This window comes from Polypterus senegalus, chromosome 1, assembly GCF_016835505.1.
Source record: "Polypterus senegalus isolate Bchr_013 chromosome 1, ASM1683550v1, whole genome shotgun sequence".
NCBI classification, from domain to species: Eukaryota; Metazoa; Chordata; class Cladistia; order Polypteriformes; family Polypteridae; genus Polypterus; species Polypterus senegalus.
Genome location: NC_053154.1, coordinates 314,907,447 through 314,931,134, shown reverse-complemented (window position 1 = coordinate 314,931,134; position 23,688 = coordinate 314,907,447). Strand labels below are relative to the sequence as shown.

The window sequence follows — 23,688 nt, the reverse complement described above, 5'->3', positions numbered from 1 at the left end:
TGGTCATTTAGCTGCATAATGACTGCCTTCTCTAGTGATGCCCTAAAGACCAGAAGTGACATCATCGATGGTGCCAGTAGTGGAAGTGACTTCATCGATGGTGGCGGTACCGGAAGTGACATCATCAAAAGCGCCGGCACCTAGTGGGATTTCCCAAAGATAGTCTGCAGAGGACAGAGAGAGAGAGTTTGTGCAGCTCGCCACCCCATGGTCTGGTTGTGGTATTACTATTATATAAGCCCTCTAGCTGCCTCCCATGTGCACGTGTGTGATACAGGATATATAAAAGCATTAAATAGAATGAAAGATAGTATCATTTTAAATTCAATACTGAAAGAAAAGCCAAACTGTCATAGACGGCCGGGACGCCTCTTCGCTGAGAGGACCCGGGGAAGCAAGCGTGGACAGAACATTACCTCCCCTGGGATTCTAGATGGCAGCCCCCATGGGTGGCAACAGTTGCCTCAGACTTTATGGGAGATGGAGTTACATAGAGCCCTGTTGGGATCCGGGAGCGCCACCAGGGAGTGCTGCAGCTGCCCCTGAGCCCTTATGGGTGGTTATTTCACCACAGACCAGAAGAGCTGCTGGAAGTAGGTCATCAAGCACCTCACACCACTCTCTGTGGAGCTTTGTGGTTCTGCGGTGTGTGCCGCCTTCATACCAGGTGGTGATACTTCTTGTCTAGATACTTTCAACAGTAGGTGTATTGAAGTTCTTTAGTAATTCATGAGGGTACCCTGAAATCCCTGAGGCGTCTGAGGCGGTAGAGACGTTGTCGTGCCCTCTTCACCAAGGTGTCGTTATGCTTCAACCAGGTCAGGTTCTCTGTAGACACCCAGGTATCTGAGACTTCACCCCCTCTTGAGTACTGTGAGAAGTCAAGCAAAATGATCCCTTTTATTATTTATAAAGATTACAATATGCAAGTTTTCGAGAGAACTGATCACATCTCGTCTGAAGAAGGGGCCAGAGTTGCATTGCATATTGTCTTCTTTTTAGTTGACGGGATGCCTCCAGGCTGGAAGAACAAGCGTGGTCAGAACGTTACCTCCCCCGGAAATGCTAGATGGCAGCCCCCCTGGGTTGCAGCAATGCCTCGGGATTCTGCAGGGCTTCATGGGAGTGGGAGTTTGGTGCTGCCTTGTTGGGACGTGGGTGCCACCAGGGAGTGCTGCAGCTGAGATAGGAGGGAGAGCAGCTTTTCCATTACAACCGAAAGTGCTGCCAGGAGTAGGCCAACGAGCACCTGGAGCACTTCTAGGTGACCTATATAAGGGGCCAGCAAGCAATATTCCAAGAGTTGAGAGGAGAGTGACTAAGCTTGCCGGAGAGGAGTGGAGAAGAAAAAAGGAGAATATATTATTGTTTGGAGGTGTGTACTTAGTGCTTGTTGTGCCTGTGCCAAGAAAAATAAAAATAAAAGCACTTTGTTTTAGTGTGTGCGTCCCGTGTCTGTCTGTGTCGGGTTGAGCGCTGGTATAGTGCATCTATTGTCACAATCCACAGTACAATCCTGCCGACTGCGCCAAGTGTTTTGTCATGAAACCCACCAGAATACCCCCTAGTTCACACATTTTGCATTGTGGTAACTGCTGGTGGTGAACCACAAACCTGCAACATATGGACTGCAGATGATACCAAGATAGGTGGATTGGCAAATAGTCGAGAATCCATTGAATCATCACAGAGGGACTTGGAGAGCAGACAGGCTTGGGCAGATTAGTGGCAGATGAAATTTAATGTCAGTGAATGTAAAGAATTACACATAGGAAGTCAAAATGTGGGGGCAGAACAGTGGCACAGTGGTAGCGCTGCTGCCCCGCAGTTAGGAGACCCGGGCTCGCTACCCGGGTCCTCCTTGCGTGGAGTTTGCATGTTCTCCCTTTTGTCTGTGTGGGTTTCCTCCTACAGTCCAAAGACATACAGGTTAGGTGCATTGGCGGTCCTAAATTGTCCCTAGTATATGCTTGGTGTACGTGTGTGTGTTTGTGCGCATCCTGCGGTGGGCTGGCACCCTGCCCAAGGTTTGTTTCCTGCCTTTTGCCCTGTGTTGGCTGGGATTGGCTCCAGCAGAACCCCCGTGACCCTGTAGTTAGGATATAGCGGGTTATGATGATGGATGGATGGATGGAAGTCAAAATGTGAGGTTTGCATACATGATGGGTGGTCATAAAAACCGTGGGTCCACCTTATGTGAAGGGTTTAGGAGTCATAGTGGACTCTACGCTATCAACTGCCAAACAGTGTTCAGAAGGCTAACAGAATGTCACAGGAGGTTCTGCTCAAGTTTATAACACACTGGTGAGGCCTCATCTGAAGTCCTGGGTGCAGTTTGGGTCTCCAGGTTACAAAAAGGACAAAACAGCACAAGAAAAGGTCCAGAGAAGAGCGACTAGGCTGATCCAGGACTACAGGGGATGAGTTATGAGAAAAGATGAAAAGAGCTGAGCCTTAAGGAGATGAAGAGAAGACCTGAGTGAAGAGTTTAAAATTATGAAGAGAATTAGTCCATTGGATCGAGATTGTTATTTTAAAATGAGTTCATCAAGAACATGGGGACACAGTTGGAAACTTGATAAGGGGAAATTTCACGCAAACATTAGGAAGTTCTTCTTGACATAGAGAAGTACAGACACCTGGAATAAGTGACCAAGTAGTGTGGTAGACAGTAAGACTTTAGAGACCCTCAAAGCTCAACTTGATGTTATTCTGAAGAATGAAGTGGATCGGACTGGCAAGCTTTGTTGGGCTGAATGACCTGCTCTCGTCTCGGGTGTTCTAATGTTCTAATCGGAATACTCAAGTCCACGTTATAAGAAGTATTTAAGAGTCGTAGTGGACTCGACACTATCAACTGCCAGACAGAAGCCATTAAGAAGGCTCACAGACTGTCAGGTTATATAGCGCCTTGATGTGTGGAGTACAAGTCACAGGAGGTTCTGCTCAAGCTTTATAACACACTGGTGAGGCCTCATCTGGAGTTATGTGTGCAGTTATGGTCTCCAGGACATAGCAGCACAAGAAAAGGTCCAGAGAAGACTGAGTCCAGGGCTACAGGGGATGAGTTATGAAGAAAGATTAAAAGAGCTGAGCCTTAAGGAGATTAAGAGGAGACCTGACTGAAGTGTTTAGAATGATGAAGAAAATTAGTGCAGTGGATCGAGACGGTGACTTCAAAATGAGTTCATCAAGAACACGGGGACACAGCTGGAAACTTGTGAAGGGGTAAATTTCACATAAACATTAGGAAGTTCTTCTTCACACAAAGAATGACAGACACTTGGAATAAGTGACCAAGTAGTGTGGTAGACATGAGGACTTTAGAGACCCTCAAAACTCAACTTGATGTTATTTTGGAAGAATGAAGTGACAGGACCAGCGAGCTTTGTTGGGCTGAATGACCTGTTCTCGTGTAGATTGTTCTCCATCAGTGAAAAATAAGAAAATAAAATAATAAATAAAACAAGGAGTGTGCCTGTGATGGTTTTCCCAGAGCTTTATTCCCGGCTTTTGTCTTCTTTCCTCCTGTTTGTTTGTTCTGTTGCTTTTTTTATGAATTTATCTTGTGAGTTATGCTTTTGTACATTTCTGCGTTTGTATTCTTGTATTTTCTTGTTTTCTAATCAAGTTGTCATTTTTTTGTTTGCCTTCCTTTAATGTTAATTAATATGTATAATTTGCATGTTGAGCCCGGTGGGGTGGGTCCTCCTTACGCTGCTGTCTGTCATGGCCGCCTGAGGTAGTGCAGTTCGGCTCCCGCTTTGTCATTTTTGTTGAGCTTTTCACTTTCTATGTTTAGATTTCTAGCTTTGGATTTTTTGGCCCTGCTTTCCAGTTTTGTTTTTTTTGTTCTTTGTCGGAAGCAGTTCTAAGTATTTAGCTTTGTTTTCATAGTTTGTGGAATTATAGTGAAATTTTTTGATACATTGAACTGCTGTTGGAGCTCCCATTATCATTTTGAACTTTTTCTTTATTGAATAAAGTAAATATAGTTTTGTTTTTTTTGAGCCGGAGAGTTTTATGGTCCTCCTCAACTTTAGGTGTAGGCCTCAGGCCTTTTAGTAGTTTTAGGTCTAGGTCTCTTTTGAAAGATTCAGATTTTTTTTTTTGATGTTGTGGCCCCTGAATCACAACAAAACAAGTCATTGTGTTCAAAAGTCATATTCTGGAAGAAAGAAATGGACCGTTGTCTGGACTGTGTGCCCAGCGCAGATGGCAGTAGATTTTTCACACCCAGTAGTAGGGCTAGGGCCTGGCAAGATGAGAACGGATTGTCCTGCCATCGTAAGCTCAGTTTGATAGGTCAGTCACCCTGCCCGTGTAAGTGGCAGCTGGATGGCCATTTTGGTGTGAATGCAGCGACCTGCGTTAGAACAGAAGAGTCCAGGGGAGGGTGTCCATTCCTGTTCTTCATGTACCTTGGTTAGGACTCGTGTACAGGGGGTCCTTGGGTTACAACGTCTCGACTCGACATACAACGTTTCGAGTTTACAACACTCACTCCCATAAAAACTTAAAAAAATTGAGACATGAGAAAGAATAAAGGTACGCATGTTTTTACACTCATGTTTTCTGTTACTACAGTACAGTGTACAGTACAGTATATTTATGTCCTTTTCTTTTTTTCTCAGGCTTGGATTTTGTGTTTTTATGTTCTAGATTATGATTTTGCAAATCAAGTGACTTAGGCTAGAGGGTGTTTCGACTTACACCAAAATTCGGGTTACATCACTGTCGTAGGAACGGAACTGTGTCGTAACCCGAGGACCCCCTGTATGCGCCAGCTTCTGACATTATGACGTCTGACTTCATGGCTTTATAAGCTTATTGGGTTGTCATTGTCACCGGAGTCGAGTGATACTCTTATTAATCAACATGCCACCCGGCACCCTGATCAGTGAGTAGGATCACCGGACTGGGAGACTTCTGCCTTCCGGACATGAAAAACGCAAGAACACGCTTATCATTGATTGGCGAACAAGCAGCACCTGAAGTTTATCAACCTGTCAATGTCGGGACGTAAAATGCGCCAGAGGTTCTCACCTCGAAAGAAGGCTCTAGGAGTCGAAGGAAAGGCAAACAGAGCAATAATCAATCAATTAAGCCAAACTGAGTTAAGCCCTGAACAAGCCAAAAGTTACAGTTTATATCATCATTTCTTATCATTTCGACCTCGCCTTCAAACAGCTCATTGGGCTGCTGATTCTGACTCCCCACTCCAGCTGACCTCTTCCAGGCCCGTTCAGAAACCACCGATGTTCCTCGTACCTTGTCACTCATTATCATTCTTTGCTCCCCTTATTTCCTAACTGGCCCTCAACCAGCAGGTGCTCCCCCTTCTCTGACCTCGGGCTGTCTCCATTCATCATTCTCCCGCTTCTCCGTCCTTTTGGGTTATTAACTCTTTTAGGGCTAATTTTTTTTTTTTTTCTTATCTCCCAGGGCTGAATATTTTTCCAAAAACTGACATTTTTTAAAAAAGAACACAAAGCAATTGTGTAACATATCAAATCAACAAAAAATATTTACTTTTGACAAATGTTACTGTCTTGCATGCACTGTCTTTGCAGCAGCACGTACCTGTCACCATGCTGCATAACCTGTCCAAAGCCACCAGGGGACAAAGCACATTTGGACCAATGCTCCCTGAAGTTATATCACCAGTTCTGTCCCATCTCTATTTGTAATACCACAGCACGCTTCATCTCATCTTTTGTTGCGGGTTTACACTTTGAAAAACGAGAATGTGATGCAAACGCAGCCCGCGATTCAAAAAATTTCTCTGCCTACCTGTTCATCTCGTCTGACGGTAGCTGAAAAGCAGCATCAGGAGAGAGCAGCCTGAAGTACAGCAGCTGGTGATCTGTCGTGTCCAACAGCAAGCCATGCCGTCTTGTGAAGTCCAGTAGCCAGATCGGCTCTCAACGGATCAATGTCTGTGTATTTATCCCACGCGAACCTTGCCGTAGATGCATCAGCTGCGCGAAGGTGCTCAACTGGCAGCAGAAATGCTGGCATGGCATCGGCTGGTGTTTGATCAGCTGATGTCGGCTTCTCACTCTCTTGCTCGATCTCCTGATCACTGTCAATAAAATCCGATATTGAAAAATCAGAGTCCGACTCCACGATAATGCGCAAAACATTGTCTGCCGAGTGTTTTCTTTTCTGCACTCGCTTCACTCCATTGTCACATGTCGATGCCATCTTGCCAATTTTTACATTTCGCAACTCACGCACACGCTAGGATTAGTTGCCGAGTCAATGAGTCTAGCATTCCTCCAAGCACAGAGGGAACGCATGTGACGTGACAGTGAGATTTGTCGCCATTAACAGCTGATTATCGCCCTCTATCCCTGGATGTCGACTTTAGTCGACATGCACCCTCAAACCCTTCTGTCGACAAAAGTCGACATCCGCCCTAAAAGAGTTAAATATTGGTGGTTTCTCCCTGAGCTCAATTAAAAGAGAAATATGGCATATGCCTTTATTTAACTATTTTCTTGGCATTCCTGATTCGTGTCAAAGTTCACAATAAGTTTTAATGTTTATAAAAGATCATACTAAGTTTTATATCTACTTATGCTAATACATTTTTTATTTTCCACATCAACAGCATATTACGTATTAAATGAAAAGAAGTTACATCTTTAAAATTCAAAATATTAAGTCAATAAGAGGAACTAATTAATCTTTAAAATGCAAGAAATAATATTTAAATCATAAATTGTCGAAATAAAAGTATTAGAATTAAATAAACTCTACAACTAATTAGAAATAATTATACCAAACAATGAGGAAATGTATGTCTTTAAGTCTAAGCAGTTGTTCAGCTTAAATTCTGTATTGGTGGCAATGCATTGAAAAATGAATTGTTAAAGTAACATCAGTTAAATTATTAAAATGAAATAAATTATACTGATAAACCGAAATAAAGTACAAAAAGTATATTTTTGTCTTTAAATCGGAGCAATTATTTTGTTAAAATGAGCTAACTACTATATTCTATATTGGTGGTACAGCATGGATGTAATGAAATAATAAAATGAGATCAATAAATGTATTAAAATGAAATTCTGTTAATCAGAAATAATTATACTGCGCTAAATGTTTATTGTGTATTTAATCCGAGGAATTGTTTTGTTGAATTAGAGTTAGAAAAACTGTTTTTGTGGCAAGAAATTGAAATAATTAATTGTTAGAATGAAATAAATTAAGTTATTAAAATGAAATAAATTATACAATTCATTTGAAATAATTACACTGCACTAAAAGTACATTTATGTGTTTAAATTTAAGCAATTGTTTTGTTAAAATTAGTTAATTATTTCATTAAAACACCACACTGGAGGCACAGCATGGCTATAATTAAATAATGAAATGAGATCAATGACATTTTTAAAATGAAATAAATGATATTGTTAGCTGTACATCATTGCACTGCACTAAATGTGTTTAAATCTAAGCAATTGTTTGTTAAAAAGCATTAAATGTTTAACTGAAACACTATATTGGTGGCACACTATTGAAATTATTCATTTTTTAGACTGAAATGAATTATTAAAAATGAAATCAAGTATACTTTTAATTATAAATAATTACAGCATACAAGAAGTACATTTATGTCTTTAAATCTAAGCAACAGATTTCTTAAAATGAGTTAATGTTTTAATTAAAGTGAAGTAATGGTAGCACGGCACGAGATCAATGAAATTACTAAAATGAAATAAATGATTCCATTATTCAGAAATAATTACATAGTACAAAAAGTTTATTTAGGGCGGCACGGTGGCGCAGTGGTAGCGCTGCTGCCTCGCAGTTAGGAGACCTGAGTGTTCGCTTCCCGGGTCCTCCCTGCGTGGAGTTTGCATGTTCTCCCCGTGTCTACGTGGGTTTCCTCCCACAGTCCAAAGACATGCAGGTTAGGTGGACTGGCGATTCTAAATTGGCCCTGGTGTGTGCTTGGTGTGTTTGTGTGTGTCCTGCGGTGGGTTGGCACCCTGCCCTGGATTGGTTCCTGCCTTGTGCCCTGTGTTGGCTGGGATTGGCTCCAGCAGACCCCCGTGACCCTGTATTCGGATTCAGCGGGTTAGAAAATGGATGGATGGATGAAAAAGTTTATTTAGGTGTCTTAATCTAAGCATTTGCTTTGTTAAAATTAATTAACTGTTTAATTAAAACGCTATTTTGGTAGTGTGGCACGGATGTCAATAAAAGTTTAAATAAGAACAATGAAAGTTTTAAAATGAGTAGTCACACTATACAAATTAGTTTTTATATATTTAAAACTAAGGACTTGTTTTGTTAAAATGAACTATCCATCCATTATCCAACCCGCTATATCCTAACTACAGGGTCACAGGGGTCTGCTGAAGCCAATCCAAGCCAACACAGGGGGCAAGGCAGGAAAAAAAACCTTGGGCAGGGCGCCAGCCCACCGCAGGGCACACTCAAACACAATTTACAATCGCCAATGCACCTAACCTGCATGTCTTTGGACTGTGGGAGGAAACCCACGCAGACACGGGGATAACATGCAAACTCCACAGAGGGAGGACCCGGGAAGCGAACACCCAGGTCTCCTAACTGCGAGGCAGCAGCAATACCACTGCGCCATCATGCTGCCCATTAAAACGTTTAAATGGTGTGGACTTGACCCGGACACAGACAGGCGGACATGTTGTTCTTCAACCACCACACGTTTATTATTACACTATTTACAATACTTATGGTCACTCAGACCCAGTTCTGTGCACAAAACACCCCAAACACACAGTCCTGGCCTCACAAACGCCTTTCTTTGGGCCGCCTGCACACCTCTCTCGTGCCTTGTCCTTCTTCTACCCGACTCCAGCCTCGAATGAAGGGAGTCGGCCCCTTTTATTCTCTCCCGGATGAGCTCCAGGTGGCTCCCGGCATTCCCTCGTTGGCCACACCCCAGCGTGGCGGAAGTGCCGGCTGTTCTTCCGGCAGCTCTCCGGGTGTCCTTCCTAATCTTCCCCCCAGCACTTCCTGGTGTGGTGGAAGTGCTGAGGGAACAGGTCCCCAAGGCATTGGGGCGCCTCCTGGCGGTGACCACGGGTCCCTGCAGGGTGGGGCTTCCATGCCCTTAACCCATGGCCCCCAAAGCAAGCAGGAAGGCAGCCCCCACGTGATCCAGGGTGGGCACAGACCCACATCCGGTCCCTCACGGCGTCCCGGCCGGGTCGTTGCCCCTGGCATCCCTGACAAAGGTTAAAATCAGATCAATGAAATTTTTAAAATTAAATAAACGATTGTGTTAATTAGAAAGAATTACACCAAACAAAATGTATTTTTATGTACTTAAATCTAAGCAATTTTTTTTTATTTGAGAATGTTAACTACTTAAATAAAACACTATATTGGTGGTGTGGCACTGAAAAACTTCATTGTTACAGTGAAATAAGTTAAATTATTAAAATACATTTTAAAATTATACATTCAATTAGAAATAGACTTAAGATTCAAGATTCTTTATTTGTCACATACAAAGTTATACAAGTATAACAAGTAGTAGAATGTGTCCTGAATCAGCCCATGTGACTGTGCAAGAAGTTAACAAATAGATCATTTAAATTAAAGTTAAATTAAAAAAAAGAGAAGAAATTTGAATTTATTAATTAAGAATAATAATTTCTTAATTATGCTAAATTCATTTCTTTTATAAAATTCAGAAAGTAAATGTATGTTGTGGCCTGCAGAGGGAGCACCAGCCATCCAAACCCGACCCAGAGAGACACCAGGCACGTTATTAAGTGGGAAACGCTTCTCTGTCATTCCCACAAGCAGCACAGGACAGATAAGGCACAGGAAACGCAGTCTGTCTGTCTTCTCTCTCTGCCTCCAATCTTCCTCCAGCACTTATCGTCTTCTCCCTCCCGACTTGGGCTCCCTGAGTAGAGGCAGCTGGCTCCGTATATTCAGGCACCCAGGAGTACTTCCGGTGTCCTGACAGAGTAATCTGGTTAAGGCAGAAGCCTGACAAAGTAGGGCTCTGCAGCACCACCTAGTGGCTCCCCCGGAAACCCAACAGGGCTCTCCCAAACTCCAACTCCCATGAAGCTCTGCAGGAATCTGTGGCACTGTAGCAACCCAGGGAGATAATGCCCTGTGTACGCTCCCTCTCCCCCAGTTCTTCCACTATAAAAACATCCCAGCCCGGTCAGGGTCCTGGCCGTCCATGACAGTGTTTGTAAATGTATTTGTTATGTTCAAATGAGTTAACTATTTAGTTTAAGTGCCCTATTGGTGGCATGGATTGCAAATGGCGTCTTTTAATTTTTTTTTTTTTTTCACGTTCTGAGGTTTTCACCTCAAAGATTTCATTTCTGCTGTTATTTATTTATTTACTTTCATTTGTTGTTTAAGAGTCGGACTGTATTCATGTTATGACGTGATGACCTCTGTTTTAGTGTTCTAGAATGTCTGTCTCTATGAGGATCCACCCCCCCAAGGGCGGAGTTTAACATTTAGGTGGGGGTAAGGGCAGACAAACCATAACAAGTACAGTAATCCCTCCTCGATCGCGGGGGTTGCGTTCCAGAACCCCCCGCGATAGATGAAAATCCGCGAAGTAGAAACCATATGTTTGTATGGTTATTTTTATATATTTGAAGCCCTTATAAACTCTCCCACACTGTTAACATTATTAGAGCCCTCTAGACATGAAATAACACCCTTTAGTCAAAAGTTTAAACTGCGCTCCATGACAAGACAGAGATGACAGTTCTTTCTCACAATTAAAAGAATGCAAACATATCTTCTCTTCAAAGGAGTGCGCACGTCAGGAGCAGAGAATGTCAGAGAGAGAGAGAGAAAAGCAAACAATCAAAAAATCAATACGTGCTTTTGGGCTTTTAAGTATGCCGAAGCATCGCGATAAAGCAGCATTTTTTAGACAAACAGCCCCTCTGCTCACACCCCCTCCGTCAGGCAGAGAGAGTGAGAGAGACAGAGCGAACAAAGCAAACAATCAAGCACCGCGCGGGAAAGGCATATCGTATATCATTGAGGAGTTTTAGTTAATGCGTAATACGTGCTCTGATTGGGTAGCTTCTAAACCCTCCGCCAATAGCGTCCCTGGTATGAAATCAACTGGGCAAACAAACTGAGGAAGCATGTACCATAAATTAAAAGACCCATTGTCCACAGAAATCCGCGAACCAGCGAAAAATCTGTGATATATATTTAGATATGCTTACATTTAAAATCCGCGATAGAGTGAAACCATGAAAGTCGAAGCGCGATATAGCGAGGGATTACTGTAATTGTACTTTTTTGGTGGGTCACAACCATACTTGTTCATATTCACATCATATCACAAGTTATCATAAATTGTGACCCTGTGTTAGGATATAGCGGGTTGGATAATGACTGGGGACGGCACGGTGGCGCAGTGGGTAGCGCTGGGTCCTCCCTGCGTGGAGTTTGAATGTTCCCCCCCGTGGCTGTGTGGGTTTCCTCCCACAGTCCAAAGACATGCAGGTTAGGTGCATTGGTGGTCCTAAATAGTCCCAAGTGTGTGTTTAGTGTGTCTGTGTGTGTACCCTGCAGTGGGCTGGCGCCCTGCCTGGGGTTTGTTTCCTGCCTTATGCCCTGTGTTGGCTGGGTTTGGCTCCAGCAGACCCCCGTGACCCTGTAGTTAGGATATAGTGGGTTGGATAATGACTGACTGTTTATAATATAAAGTTACAATGTACAGTAACCAAATCCTCACTTCAAATAACTTGGGAATTCTGACACAAATTCTACTAACGGTATTGAAATGACAGAAAGCCTGTGTTTTGTCTGTTGATTGTACTTGAAGAATAAACACCTTCTGTTTCTTTGAATGAAGTTATAAAATGTAGGCCTGGTGTCGAGGGTTCTGGGATTGGATTCACAGGCTAAGTGTGTTTTCGATGCTAAACTGGCCCTTCATGTGTGTGTGTGTGAGTGTGTGTGTGAGTGTGATCAGCCCCGGGGCTTTCTTCCTGCTGTGCACACAATGGACTGATGAAAAGTTGACTGAGGTGACTGAGACCTGTCCGAGGGGACACAGTACTTCAGTCACATCACTAGGTGGATAAAGCTCCTCGGCCCCCCAATACATGGCCACTGGCGAGCCTCAGACTTGGGCGCTGGCCTTGGGTCGGCTCACAGAGTTGACGTGATAGCGTGGCATGCAGATTCCCTCCAAGGTGAAGTAAGGTGGCATGTGTGAGTGTACAAAAGGGACAAAGCACCTGGAAATTCCTGTCACTTCCAAAGAACTGGGTGTCATGGTGAAAGTGATGGCTGAAGAAGCCTAAGGAGCGTTCAAGGCCACTCACCAGCAATTGACATCAAGTGGCTTATTCCTTTCCTTTCCTTTCCTTTCCTTTCCTCCCTCTCTTGCCACCTCCAGGTTGTTACACTGGTGGCTTCAGTTGGAAGAACCGACGAACAACCCCAAGATGGTGGAATTCTTTAGGCCAAACGCTGATGGACCCTGTCAGTCACACTTATGATGGTCCATTTCAGGCAAGGCAGACCAAGACCCCCTTGCACTCCTCGAATGTCCTGGCTGGGTGGAGCTTCTGTTACCCTCAAGTATGATGGTTCTGAGAAAAAGGCACTGAAGTGCCCCCCCCCGGGTCATTACTTGAGAGGGATTTGCTCCTCAGGTGGGCAAGACCTGTCTGAGGGTATGGGGGTGTTGAGGTGCACTTAGAGGGTACTTTGCATGCATTTTACTGCTGCTAAAGCCCATCATCCCTGATGCAGGGCCACCACTGATTCTCAACTGGGTACCCTGGCCTTGGGTTGATAATGCGGCATATGGGTTGCCTCTGGACTCGGGAAAGTGGAGTCAGATGGCATGTATTACCGGACAAAGGAATGCGCATATCCGCCAAAGACCTGGGCAGTGTGGTGGAAGTGGCCAATGAAGAAGCCCAAGATCCATTTTAGAGCAATCATGGTACAGTGTCTAATTCAGTTCCTCCACCCCTCTGTCGTCAGTCAAGCGAAGGACAGAACTCAAAAGAAATGTTGGGGTGCCAGCCCCTTTAATGGCAAAGAAAATGAAGAACTGAAAATAATAGACGTCTGCTAACACAAAGGTTGAGCAAAGCGAAGTTTAGCTGCGAATCGATAAGCTCTGGCGAGCTATCGTGGTCCGATCACTGGGGTCGCAGGTTCTGTAACGCGATTAACTCATCGCCTGAATGAGACGTCACCTTTTGGGACCACCTTGCTTTTATAGCTCCCAGACCCAAAGGAGTGTGGTCATTTTGCCCTCATTAGACATCTTCTCTGAACTTTGAGTGACAAGAGAGATACAAGAGTTAGGGATGGCGCCCTCTGGTGTCCTGAAATGATAGTGCTTATCTCAGATGAGCCGGGAAGGTGGATTGAGTGACACAGATAGATAGATATATAGATAGATAGATAGATAGATACTTTATTAATCCCAAGGGGAAATTCACATACTCCAGCAGCAGTATACTGATAAAGAACAATATTAAATTAAACAGTAATAAAAATGCATGTAAAAGCAGACAATAACTTTGAGTAATGTTCGCATTTACTCCCCTGGGTGGAACTGAAGAATCTTATAGTGTGGGGGAGGAACGATCTCCTCAGTCTGTCAGTGGAGCAGGACGGTGACAAAAGTCTGTCTCTGAAGCTGCTCCTCTGTCTGGCGATGACACTGTTCAGTGGATGCAGTGGATTCTTCATGATTGACAGGAGTTTGCTTAATGCCCGTCGCTCTGCCACAGATGTTAAACTGTCCAGCTTTATTCCTACAATAGAGCCTGCCTTCTTAACAAGTTTGTCCAGGCGTGAGGCGTCTTTCATCTTTATGCTGCCTCCCCAGCACACCACCACGTAGAAGAGGGCGCTCGCCACAACCGTCTGGTAGAACATCTGCAGCATCTTATTGCAGATGTTGAAGGACGCCAACCTTCTAAGAAAGTATAGTCTGCTCTGACCTTTCTCACATAGAGCATCAGTATTGGCGGTCCAGTCCAGTTTGTCATCCAGCTGCACTCCAGATATTTATAGGTCTGCACCCTCTGCACAGTCACCTCTGATGATCACAGGGTCCATGAGGGGCCTGGGCCTCCTAAAATCCACCACCAGCTCCTTGGTTTTGCTGGTGTTAAGATGTAAGTGGTTTGAGTCACACCATTTAACAAAGTCTTTGATTAGCTTCCTATACTCCTCCTGCCAACTCCTGATGCAGCCCACAATAGCAGTGTCGTCAGCGAACTTTTGCACGTGGCAGGACTCCGAGTCGTATTGGAAGTCTGATGTATATAGATTGAACAGGACCGGAGAAAGTACAGTCCTATATGAAGTACTCTGCTTCAGTCCTAAACAAGTCCTTACATTTACCACTGCGCTCATCCTAAAATCTATGAACATACCAGTAGTGTACCTGGAATAGAACATTAGAACAACCTGGACGGGAGCAGGCCATTCAGCCGAACAGAGCTCACCAGTCCTGTACACTTAACTCCTCCAAAATAACATCAAGTTGAGTTTTGAACGTCCCTAAAGTCCTCCTGCCTACCACACTACTTAGTCTCTTATTCCAGGTGTCTATGGTTCTCTTTGTGAAGACAAACATCCTAACATTGGTGTGAAGTTTATCCTTAACAAGTTTCCAACTGTGTCCCCATGCTCTTGAAGAACTCATTTTAAAGTCTCAGTCTCAACCCACTGGACTAATTCTCTTCATAATTTTAAATACTTCAGTCAGGTCTCCTCTTAATCTTCTAAAGGCTCTTCCTCATAACTCATCCCCTGTAGCCCTGTAATCAGCCTAGTTGATCTTCTCTGGACATTTTCTTGTACTGCTATGTCTTTATGGAGACCAAAACCTCACCCAGTACTCCAGATGAGGCCTCACCAGTGTGTTATGAAGCTTGAGCAGAACCTCCTGTGACTCGTACTCCACACATCAAGGCGCTATATAACCTGACATTCTCTTAGCCTTCTTAATGGCTTCTGAACACTGTCTGGAAGTCGATAGCTTAGAGTCCACTACAACTCCTAACTCCTTCTCATAGGGTGTACTCTCGATTTTCAGATCGCCCATTGTGTATTCAGACCTCACATTTTGACTTCCTACGTGTAATACTTTACATTTACTGACATTAAATTTCGTCGTCCACAAATCTGCCCAACTATGATTCCTAAATCCTTCTCATAAGGTGTAGCATAATGCCCATAAAATCCTAGTATTGGTATCAGTTTTAAAAAGTAAAGGTATCACCCATCCTTTGTGAACCTTAAATTGTAACAAGCAGACATTGAAGCCCACACCATCTGGCAACGAGAATTCATGTCATTGTATTTTTGTGTAATGTTTTTCAGGCACTATGAGGAGTTCTCAGATAAAAAGTGTTTGTCTTGGTACGGTTTTCTCTGTCTCTACTTCCTCCTTTTTGTATTCTTTATTGTGTAGCCTTTATCCGAATGCCTCAAATCCCGTAGATTTTCCATAAGGTATTGTACTTTAGCACTTCTCCCCACCTTCCCTTCTACATCTAATAACCTCAGATAATTACATCTCTCTATTATTATTAAAAAATCTTGGCAAGAGAGACAAGGCGTGATTTTTCTCAGAGAGACACTTTCATGTCCCGCGAGATAAGACTTTGTGCCAAGAGATTGTGACAGATAGGGGTCGCTGTTGCCCCTTGAACCCTCAGACACCAGGTAAAAAGTCCAAGAAATGAATTTAATATTTCAATAATGTGCACAAAGCACCTTCACCTCCACAATACCAATAATACAATAAATCAATACAATTCTCAGTAATCACTACAAGCAGCTCCGTCACCCTTCTTCCTAACTCGGCTCAGTCTGCTGGGTTTCCCACAGTCCTTTAAAAATCCTTGACCCGGAAGTGCTTCTGTCCTTCGGTCCATGTAATTCCCTAGCACTTCCGGGTCAGATAAAAACTCCTTTTTCTTCAGCCCGGAAGTACTTCATTTCTTCTGTCCCCATGACTAGTGAGTACTTCCGGGCTATATGGAAAATACAAATCCCTGTGCCTCCCTGTAGCGTCCCCTGGCTGCCCCCACGGTGTCCAGCAGGGCTGTGAAGTAAAACTCCAATGTCCATGATGCCCTGCTGGAATTCGGGGCCCCTCCATGATGCAGGGAGGACTCCATCTAGCGGTGTGGGGGTATTGGTCGAGATAAACTGCCGGCCATATATCACAAGATTTAACCATGGAAATAAAAGACAAAGAGTAGATGACAAAGTAGAACCTTGTAAAGAATTCAAAAACGTTGTTGCGATTGATACACATGCAGAGCAGGTTAGAGATTCGAAAGTCTCAAAAAAATGATAGTAAAGATCGTATTAGCGCAAACAAACAGAAATAATTACTCGATGAAATAACGGAACAGTGAAGAGAGATTGAATATTTTGTTTGGCTTTAAACTTTAACAACAACAACAACATTTATTTCTATAGCACATTTTCATACACACCGTAGCCCAAAGTGCTTTACATAATGAAGAATAGAAAAATAAAAGACACAATAATAAAATAAAATAAATCAACATTAATTAACACAGAATAAGAGTAAGGTCCAATGGCCAGGGGGGACAGAAAAACAAAAAAACTCCAGACGGCTGGAGAAAAAAATAAAATCTGTAGGGATTCCAGACCATGAGACCACCCAGTCCCCTCTGGGCATTCTACCTCACATAAATGAAACAGTCCTCTTTGGATTTAGGGTTCTCACGGAAGGACTTGATGATGATGATGGTCACGTAGACTTCTGGCTTTTAATCCGTCCATCATTGTTGGAGCATCATGATGCTTTGAGTAGGTGGCTACCACCACAAAGAAACCAGAAAAAGAAACAGAAGAGAGAGTAGGGGTCAGTACAGATTTTAGAGCCACCATGAATAGTTATTATGAAGAATTGAACATACAGAGTATCAGGATTAAGTTAAAGTGAAGTTATAAAAAGGCCATGTTAAAGTAATGTGTTTTCAGCAGTGTTTTAAAGTGCTCCACTGTATCAGCCTGGCGAATTCCTATTGGCAGGCTATTCCAGATTTTAGGTGCATAACAGCAGAAGGACGCCCGCCTCACCACTTCTTTTAAGTTTCGCTCTTGGAATTCTAAGGAGACCTTCATTTGAGGATCTGAGGTTATGATTTGGAATATAATGTGTCAGACATTCTGAAATATAAGATGGAGCAGATTATTTAAGGCTTTATAAACCATAAGCAGAATTTTAAAGTCAATCCTGAATGACACAGGCAACCAGTGTAGTGACATCAAAACTGGAGAAATGTGTTCGGATTTTCTTTTCCCAGTTAGGATTCTAGCAGCTGCATTCTGCACTCGTTGCAAGTGATTTATGTCTTTTTTGGGTAGTCCTGAGAGGAGTGCGTTACAGTAATCTAGTCGACTGAAAACAAACGCGTGAATTAATTTCTCAGCATCTTTCAAGGATATAAGAGGTCTAACTTTTGCTATGTTTCTTAGGTGAAAAAATGCCGGAGACGGAGACTTGTAGATCGTCTAATTTGTGTTGCCATCAGGGAAAAGTAATGTTTCTTCCCAATGAATGAATAGATAGATAGATACTTTATTAATCCCAAGGGGAAATTCACAATAGGCATATCCGCAAGAATTAAAAGATTTGTTGTTTTGGTGAAAGTGAAATCCACATATGCGAGCAGCAGGGATGTGAAGTAACTGGGGCACAGCGCAGGCCGAGGGGGCTGGCGAACGAAACGAGAAGGGGGCAAAGCCCCCTAGTAGACTTAAAGCACAAGCAGGAGTTAACTTATAACATTTATAAAATAATTACAATAAGCAAAGTACATGTGAATATTGGCAACCATACAACCTGATAAATGCTAGATGTGTAGTTTCAGGTGGCACACAGACTTGTAGTTACTCAGATGTCTCTGGTCAAATCAAATCATCATTTCTGGCCAAACTTCTTCGGGACAGGCCACATGGTCTCTCAATATGGCTGCTGAGCTCCTCATTATGATTCTCTCTTCATGGCCCTGGTGTAGGAGATAGACAGTGAGGAGTAAAGCCACCAAATGTGTGGATTCTCTGTCCAGATCCTCACACCAACAGGGCATTGTAGTACAGAATGGCCTCCGATTCAAAACCAATCCCAAACAGCTAAATTTAAACCAATTGAATTCCGGTACAACTCATCCTCCAGTTGCTTTGTTGATGACTTTTAGGCTCTCAGTTCAAACACAGTCACATTGGCCAGGCTGGTCTGATCCCCCACACCTCCACCCAAGACCATTGGTTGAGGTGAAGCTTGCCAGCTACTGGAGGTTTGTGGCTTTCCTGTGGGGGATACGGTACAACCACCAACCATGCCATAAAATTCACATCCTGAGTCAGACCTAAGGACACAGGGGGTTGATTAGTTAGACATGAAAGCCTTGCGGTTCTCATCAATGAAGTCCTAATACACTAATAAATGAAAACATCAAAATATTTAACAACTTTTGTACAAAATTTCACACCACAACAAAACACAATTACAAGCTTTACTACAGGGTGAGCCAAAATGAAGCACCACATTTCTCAAGGTCATTGCGTGAGGTAGAGGCAGCCGGGTGGATGGGGGTCCTTGGATCGGTGAGCCCTTGTAGTTTTCAGTCAGCCACATGCCTTGGTCTGGTGTGCACCGTTGCTTTCGCTGTCGAAGTGTTCTTCAAAAACAACGCATCACTACGCAATGCACTTCACCAATCCTCCCAACGGTGACATCCCAAATCGGAGAACAATTCTTCAGTGGGTGGCAGTTAGACAGACGGGTACAACATTGAACAGAAAATCTCCAGGCCGTCCTCGGACTGCACGAATGCCTGAAAACGTCCAAGCTGTAAGGGCATCAGCTTTGCAGTCTCCTAGACGTTCAGCGGGCTTCTTTCTCAGGCGTTTCCAACACATCTTTGATTTTGCATGAGGACCTTCATTTCCGTTCATACAAAATGATGGCAGTGCAGGAGCTCACTGAGAGTAGAGAATTGTACGCCAACATTCTGCAGACCGTTCATCGAGATGTCATCGTCACGTGCAGCCACGAGGCACATTTCCAATCGAATGGTTGTGCAAATAAGCAAAACTTTCGCTATTGGGCTGAAACCAACCCTCATGAACTCGTGAAGACCCCCGGCACAGTGAGCACACACGTTAGTTTGGTGCGCCATTACAGAATTTGGCATTGTAGCCCCTTAACTTTTTTGAGGAGGAGGGGGAAGCAGCGGTCACCGTCATTTCAGAACGTTACATTGAAATGCTGGAGAACTTTTTGTGGCCCCAACTGGAAGAGATGAATGTGGTGGATGCCTGGTGTCAACAGCTCATACGGCGTTGAGATCCATGTAAGTTTTGCGGGAGATGTTTCCAGGGAAGCTGATCTGAGTTCGGGTCGTTCGCCTGATCCCGCTCCGTGCGATTTCTTCTCAAGTCGAAGGTATACACACACCGACCTCGACACCTAGAAGCCCTCAAGGACGCTATTCGCCCGGAAATCACCGCTATTCCCCTTGAAATGGCCGACAAAGTCACGCGAGCATTCAGAAATCATCTCGAAGAGCGTATCGCTAATCATGGCCATTACCTTGAAGACATTTTTAAAACACAGTGAAAAAAATCTATTTGGTATACCCTGTCTTGTGTCGTAATAAAATTTATTTAATCTTGTAGCGTAAACGTTTGAAATGTGGTTCTTCTTTTTGGCTCATAAAAAGCACGCAAAGCGACTGCCATAAACGGAGCCCAGCACGATCTGTCCATTCATGAATTGCTGAACTAAGGATCCTCTCTACTACGCTACCCAACCAAACCAGAATCAGAGTCCCATTTATTGGCCAAGTAGGAGGCGCACACACAAGGAATTTGACGCCTTTTGCTTTTTTTTTGATGCCTCTACAAGTTTAGTCACGTGACAGGCGCACACGCACACAATTAATAAGTACACACCTGAGATAAACAGACGTCCATGAATGATAAAACAGATGCAAACAAAGTGTAAGAAATGCTGGAATAAATATGGAGTTACACATTTGGCGGAGTGGTGGCTCTGAGGCTAGGGATCTGCACTGGCAATCGGTTTGAATCCCGTAAATGCCAAAAGGGACTCTGCTCTGTGGGGCCTTGAGCAAGACCCTTAACCTGCAATTGCTGAGCGCTTTGAGTAGTGAGAAAAGCGCTATATAAATGCAAAGAATTATTATTATTATTATTATTATTATTATTTGCTCAATGAAAAAGAACCAGCTGGGATACTCTGCATTGCCCAGAAAATTTCAAAAGACAATGGCTGATGGTTAATTGTGCCATCAGTTAATTGGATACATTCATCTGGAGCTAACCGTGTTCAGGCCCGGCCAGTACTTGGATGGGTGACCATTAGGGAAAAGTTTGGGGTTGCTGCTAGAAGAGGTGCTGGTAGGGCCAGCAGGGGGCGCCGACCCTGTGGTCTGTGTGTAAGTCCCCAATATCTTAGGGACACTGGGCTGTAAAAATGGCACTGTCCTTCAGATGAGACGTAAAACTGAGGTCCTGATTCTTCTGTTTGTGATTAAAGATTAGTGATGTGCAAAACGATTCTTTTTAGTGATTCGATTCATGTCATTCAGTTGGCCAAAATGACTGGAATCTTTGAATCACTGATTTTCACTTCAACAACAACAAGAAGCTCTACTGTAGTTTAAAATCTAGGACAGTATCGTGACAGTGTGACAACTTTGGCCACCAAACAATACAGTCAGTCAGTCATTTTCCCACCCACAATATCCTAACACAGGGTCACGGGGGTCTGCTGGAGCCAATCTCAGCCAGCACAGGGCACAAGGCAGGAACAAACCCCGGGCCGGCTGCCAGCACACACGCACACACACCAGAGACAATTTAGGATATCCAATGCACTTAACCTTTGGACTGTGGGAGGAAACCCACGCAGACACGGAGAGAACATGCAAACTCCACGCAGGGAGGCCACGGAAAGCAAACCCAGGTCTCCTAACTGTGAGGCAGAAGCGCCACCACTGCGCCTAGTAAAAATATGTAAATATTTAAATGAATAAAAATAAAAAGAATAAAAAAGTAGCAAGAAAAACATTATGTCAATGTAAATAACTTCTTCTTCTTATCAAAAGATAAGCCTGGCGCAAAAATGGCCACCGTGGCATCACCCAGATAGGTATTACACATTAGTGGCTCCCCTCTCACTAAGTAAAGAGCTTTGAGTAGCAAGAAAAGCATTATGTCAATGTAAATAACTTCTTCTTCTTCTAATTATTCTTCTTATTATTATTATTAAACTAATTGCTTTTCTGTATACAGTATTTGTAGGAGTTTTTTTAAACCAAGTGCTAATGTATATTCCTTGGCATGCCGCAGCTGCCCAAGTTTTGCCATATGCCTTGGTCTGCTGTTGTTAAATTTTCAGCAAGTTGGTGTTGGGCCCTTGAGCAAGGCCCTTAACCTGCAATTGCTCCGTCCTGGGTATGACGTTAATCTGCACCCAGCCCTGTAGGTAGGCCCTCCAACCTGCAGGGAAAAACCTAGAAGTTGGTGGCAGAACTGGCACTCCAGCCACCATAAAAAAACCTCACACTGATTCCATTCCAACTGAACTAGTGTGCTGCTCAGGTGTCACCTGTCACATGGCTGAACTCGGGTCCTAACCTGGGGTGTTGAGATGGCTTGTCATGTGGTGGGTGCGACAATGTGCTCCTAACCTCCTCCTCCTCCTCCTCCTCCTTGGTGGTGACACAGATGTCCTCACAGAAGCTAATCTAGGATGTGACAGTGTCGTGTCACTGTTTCTGTATCCTGGACTGGTTCTGCCATGCTGGAATCACAAAGGTGCTTTTTCTGATTTATTTATTTATCTATTTCTTTTTTTTTTTTTTTTTACAGACGAGTCCTCCTTGAAGATGAACAGCGTGGAGCACATCCCCCAGACGTATGCCAGCCACGCCAGAGTGCGCCCGGGCAGCCGAGGAGAAAGCCGGCACGGCGCCGACATGCTCAAGCCCGATCCCCGCGACACCTTCTTCCTCAGTGAGTCCCCAGCCGTAATAACCGCTCACTCTCATAATTACCGCCGAGTTGTAATTACTCGCCGGGACGCGGCGCTTTAAAAGCCGTCAAGGCGGCGGTTTAATGACGCCCTCAGGGCCCATATGGCCGCTGACAGTGATGGAGCTCTGACGGCGGACGTGAGGGCCGCGGCGAGAACGCGTTAAATTGGAGCCACGCTCTGTGAAGTGTAAGACAGGAGATTTTTTCAATAATTGCCGTTTTTAACTTTGCTGTAACTAAAGAACGGCAATTAGAAAGATAAAAATCAATTCCCTGTCTCGGCATTTCGCTGCCTTTTAAAAAGCCTTCAGCTGTGCTGCGCTTATCTCCTTAGTGCTTTTCTTTGCTTTCCAATTTGCTTTTTTAATTACTGCTTTTGCGAAATCTGCAATCTGCATGTAATTAAAATTGAGGGTAAGTTGGAGGCGTGCTTGAGGTGGACCTTTGGCATTCGGTGCCACCACCAATCAGGACGCAGGGTGCGGTACATTCCTGTCCTGTAATGTCGGTGCCACCTGTCACTTCTAACAACACAAAAGGCCCAAAATTCTGCTCAAGCACCTTGGTAGAAAAGCGAGATATGAAATATTTTATGTGCCAACACTTTCATTATCCCTTGGTGTGGACACTTCTGCTGGGCGCATCACATGCCATAGGAAGTACGATTCAGGTCTGATGGTGTCCATTTACTTACTATTTATCATTTGGTTGTCTCTTTAGCTGTAACAAACCTTGGCAAGATGATTTACGAAATTATTAAATTAATATCATACATGTGTGTGAATGAGAGGGAGGTCACTGGAATGGTGAGGATGAGGGAGTAGAGTTGGTGAAGGTGGATGAGTTTAAATACTTGGGATCAACAGTACAGAGTAATGGGGGATTGTGGAAGAGAGGTGAAGAAGAGAGTGCAGGCAGGGTGGAGTGGGTGGAGAAGAGTGTCAGGAGTGATTTGTGACAGACGGGTACCAGCAAGAGTGAAAGGGAAGGTCTAGAGGACGGTAGTGAGACCAGCTCTGTTATATTATATGGGCTGGAGACGGTGGCACTGACCAGAAAGCAGGAGACAGAGCTAGAGGTGGCAGAGTTAAAGATGCTAAGATTTGCAGAATTAGAAATGAGGACATTAGAGGGTCAGTTCAGGTTGGATGGTTTGGAGACAAAGTCAGAGAGGCGAGATTGAGTTGGTTTGGACATGTGCAGAGGAGAGATGCTGGGTATATCGGGAGAAGGATGATAACGATGGAGCTGCCAGGCAAGAGGAAAAGAGGAAGGCCTAAGAGAAGGTTCATGGATGTGGTGAGGGAGGACTTTCAGATGATGGGTGTGACAGAACAAGATGACAATGACAGGAAGATATGGAAGAAGATGATTCTCTGTGACAACCCCTAATGGGAGAAGCCGAAAGACAAAGAAGAATCTCCCAATGGTTTTTTTTTTTTTTTTGTGGGCCTGTGGAACATCCATCCACCCTTCTATCTTTCTAATCTATTTATCCAGGGCAGGGTGGTGGGACTGTAGCCTGGCAATCTTAGGGCACAAGGCAAGGAGCAAGCCAGTGCCAATGGAACAATTGTACTTTTATCTGTAAAG

At 43.9% G+C, this 23,688-nt stretch overlaps 1 protein-coding gene across 1 annotated transcript in view; it reads left to right on the top strand.

The window, feature by feature from the left end:
* The window catches only part of b4galnt4a (beta-1,4-N-acetyl-galactosaminyl transferase 4a), a 443,680-nt gene that overhangs the window by 353,060 nt on the left and 66,932 nt on the right, over positions 1–23,688 (top strand). Inside the window, exon 10 of the mRNA XM_039738621.1 lies at positions 21,931–22,074. Coding sequence (XP_039594555.1) covers positions 21,931–22,074 — 144 coding nt within the window. The remainder of the gene's footprint in view (positions 1–21,930; positions 22,075–23,688) is intronic.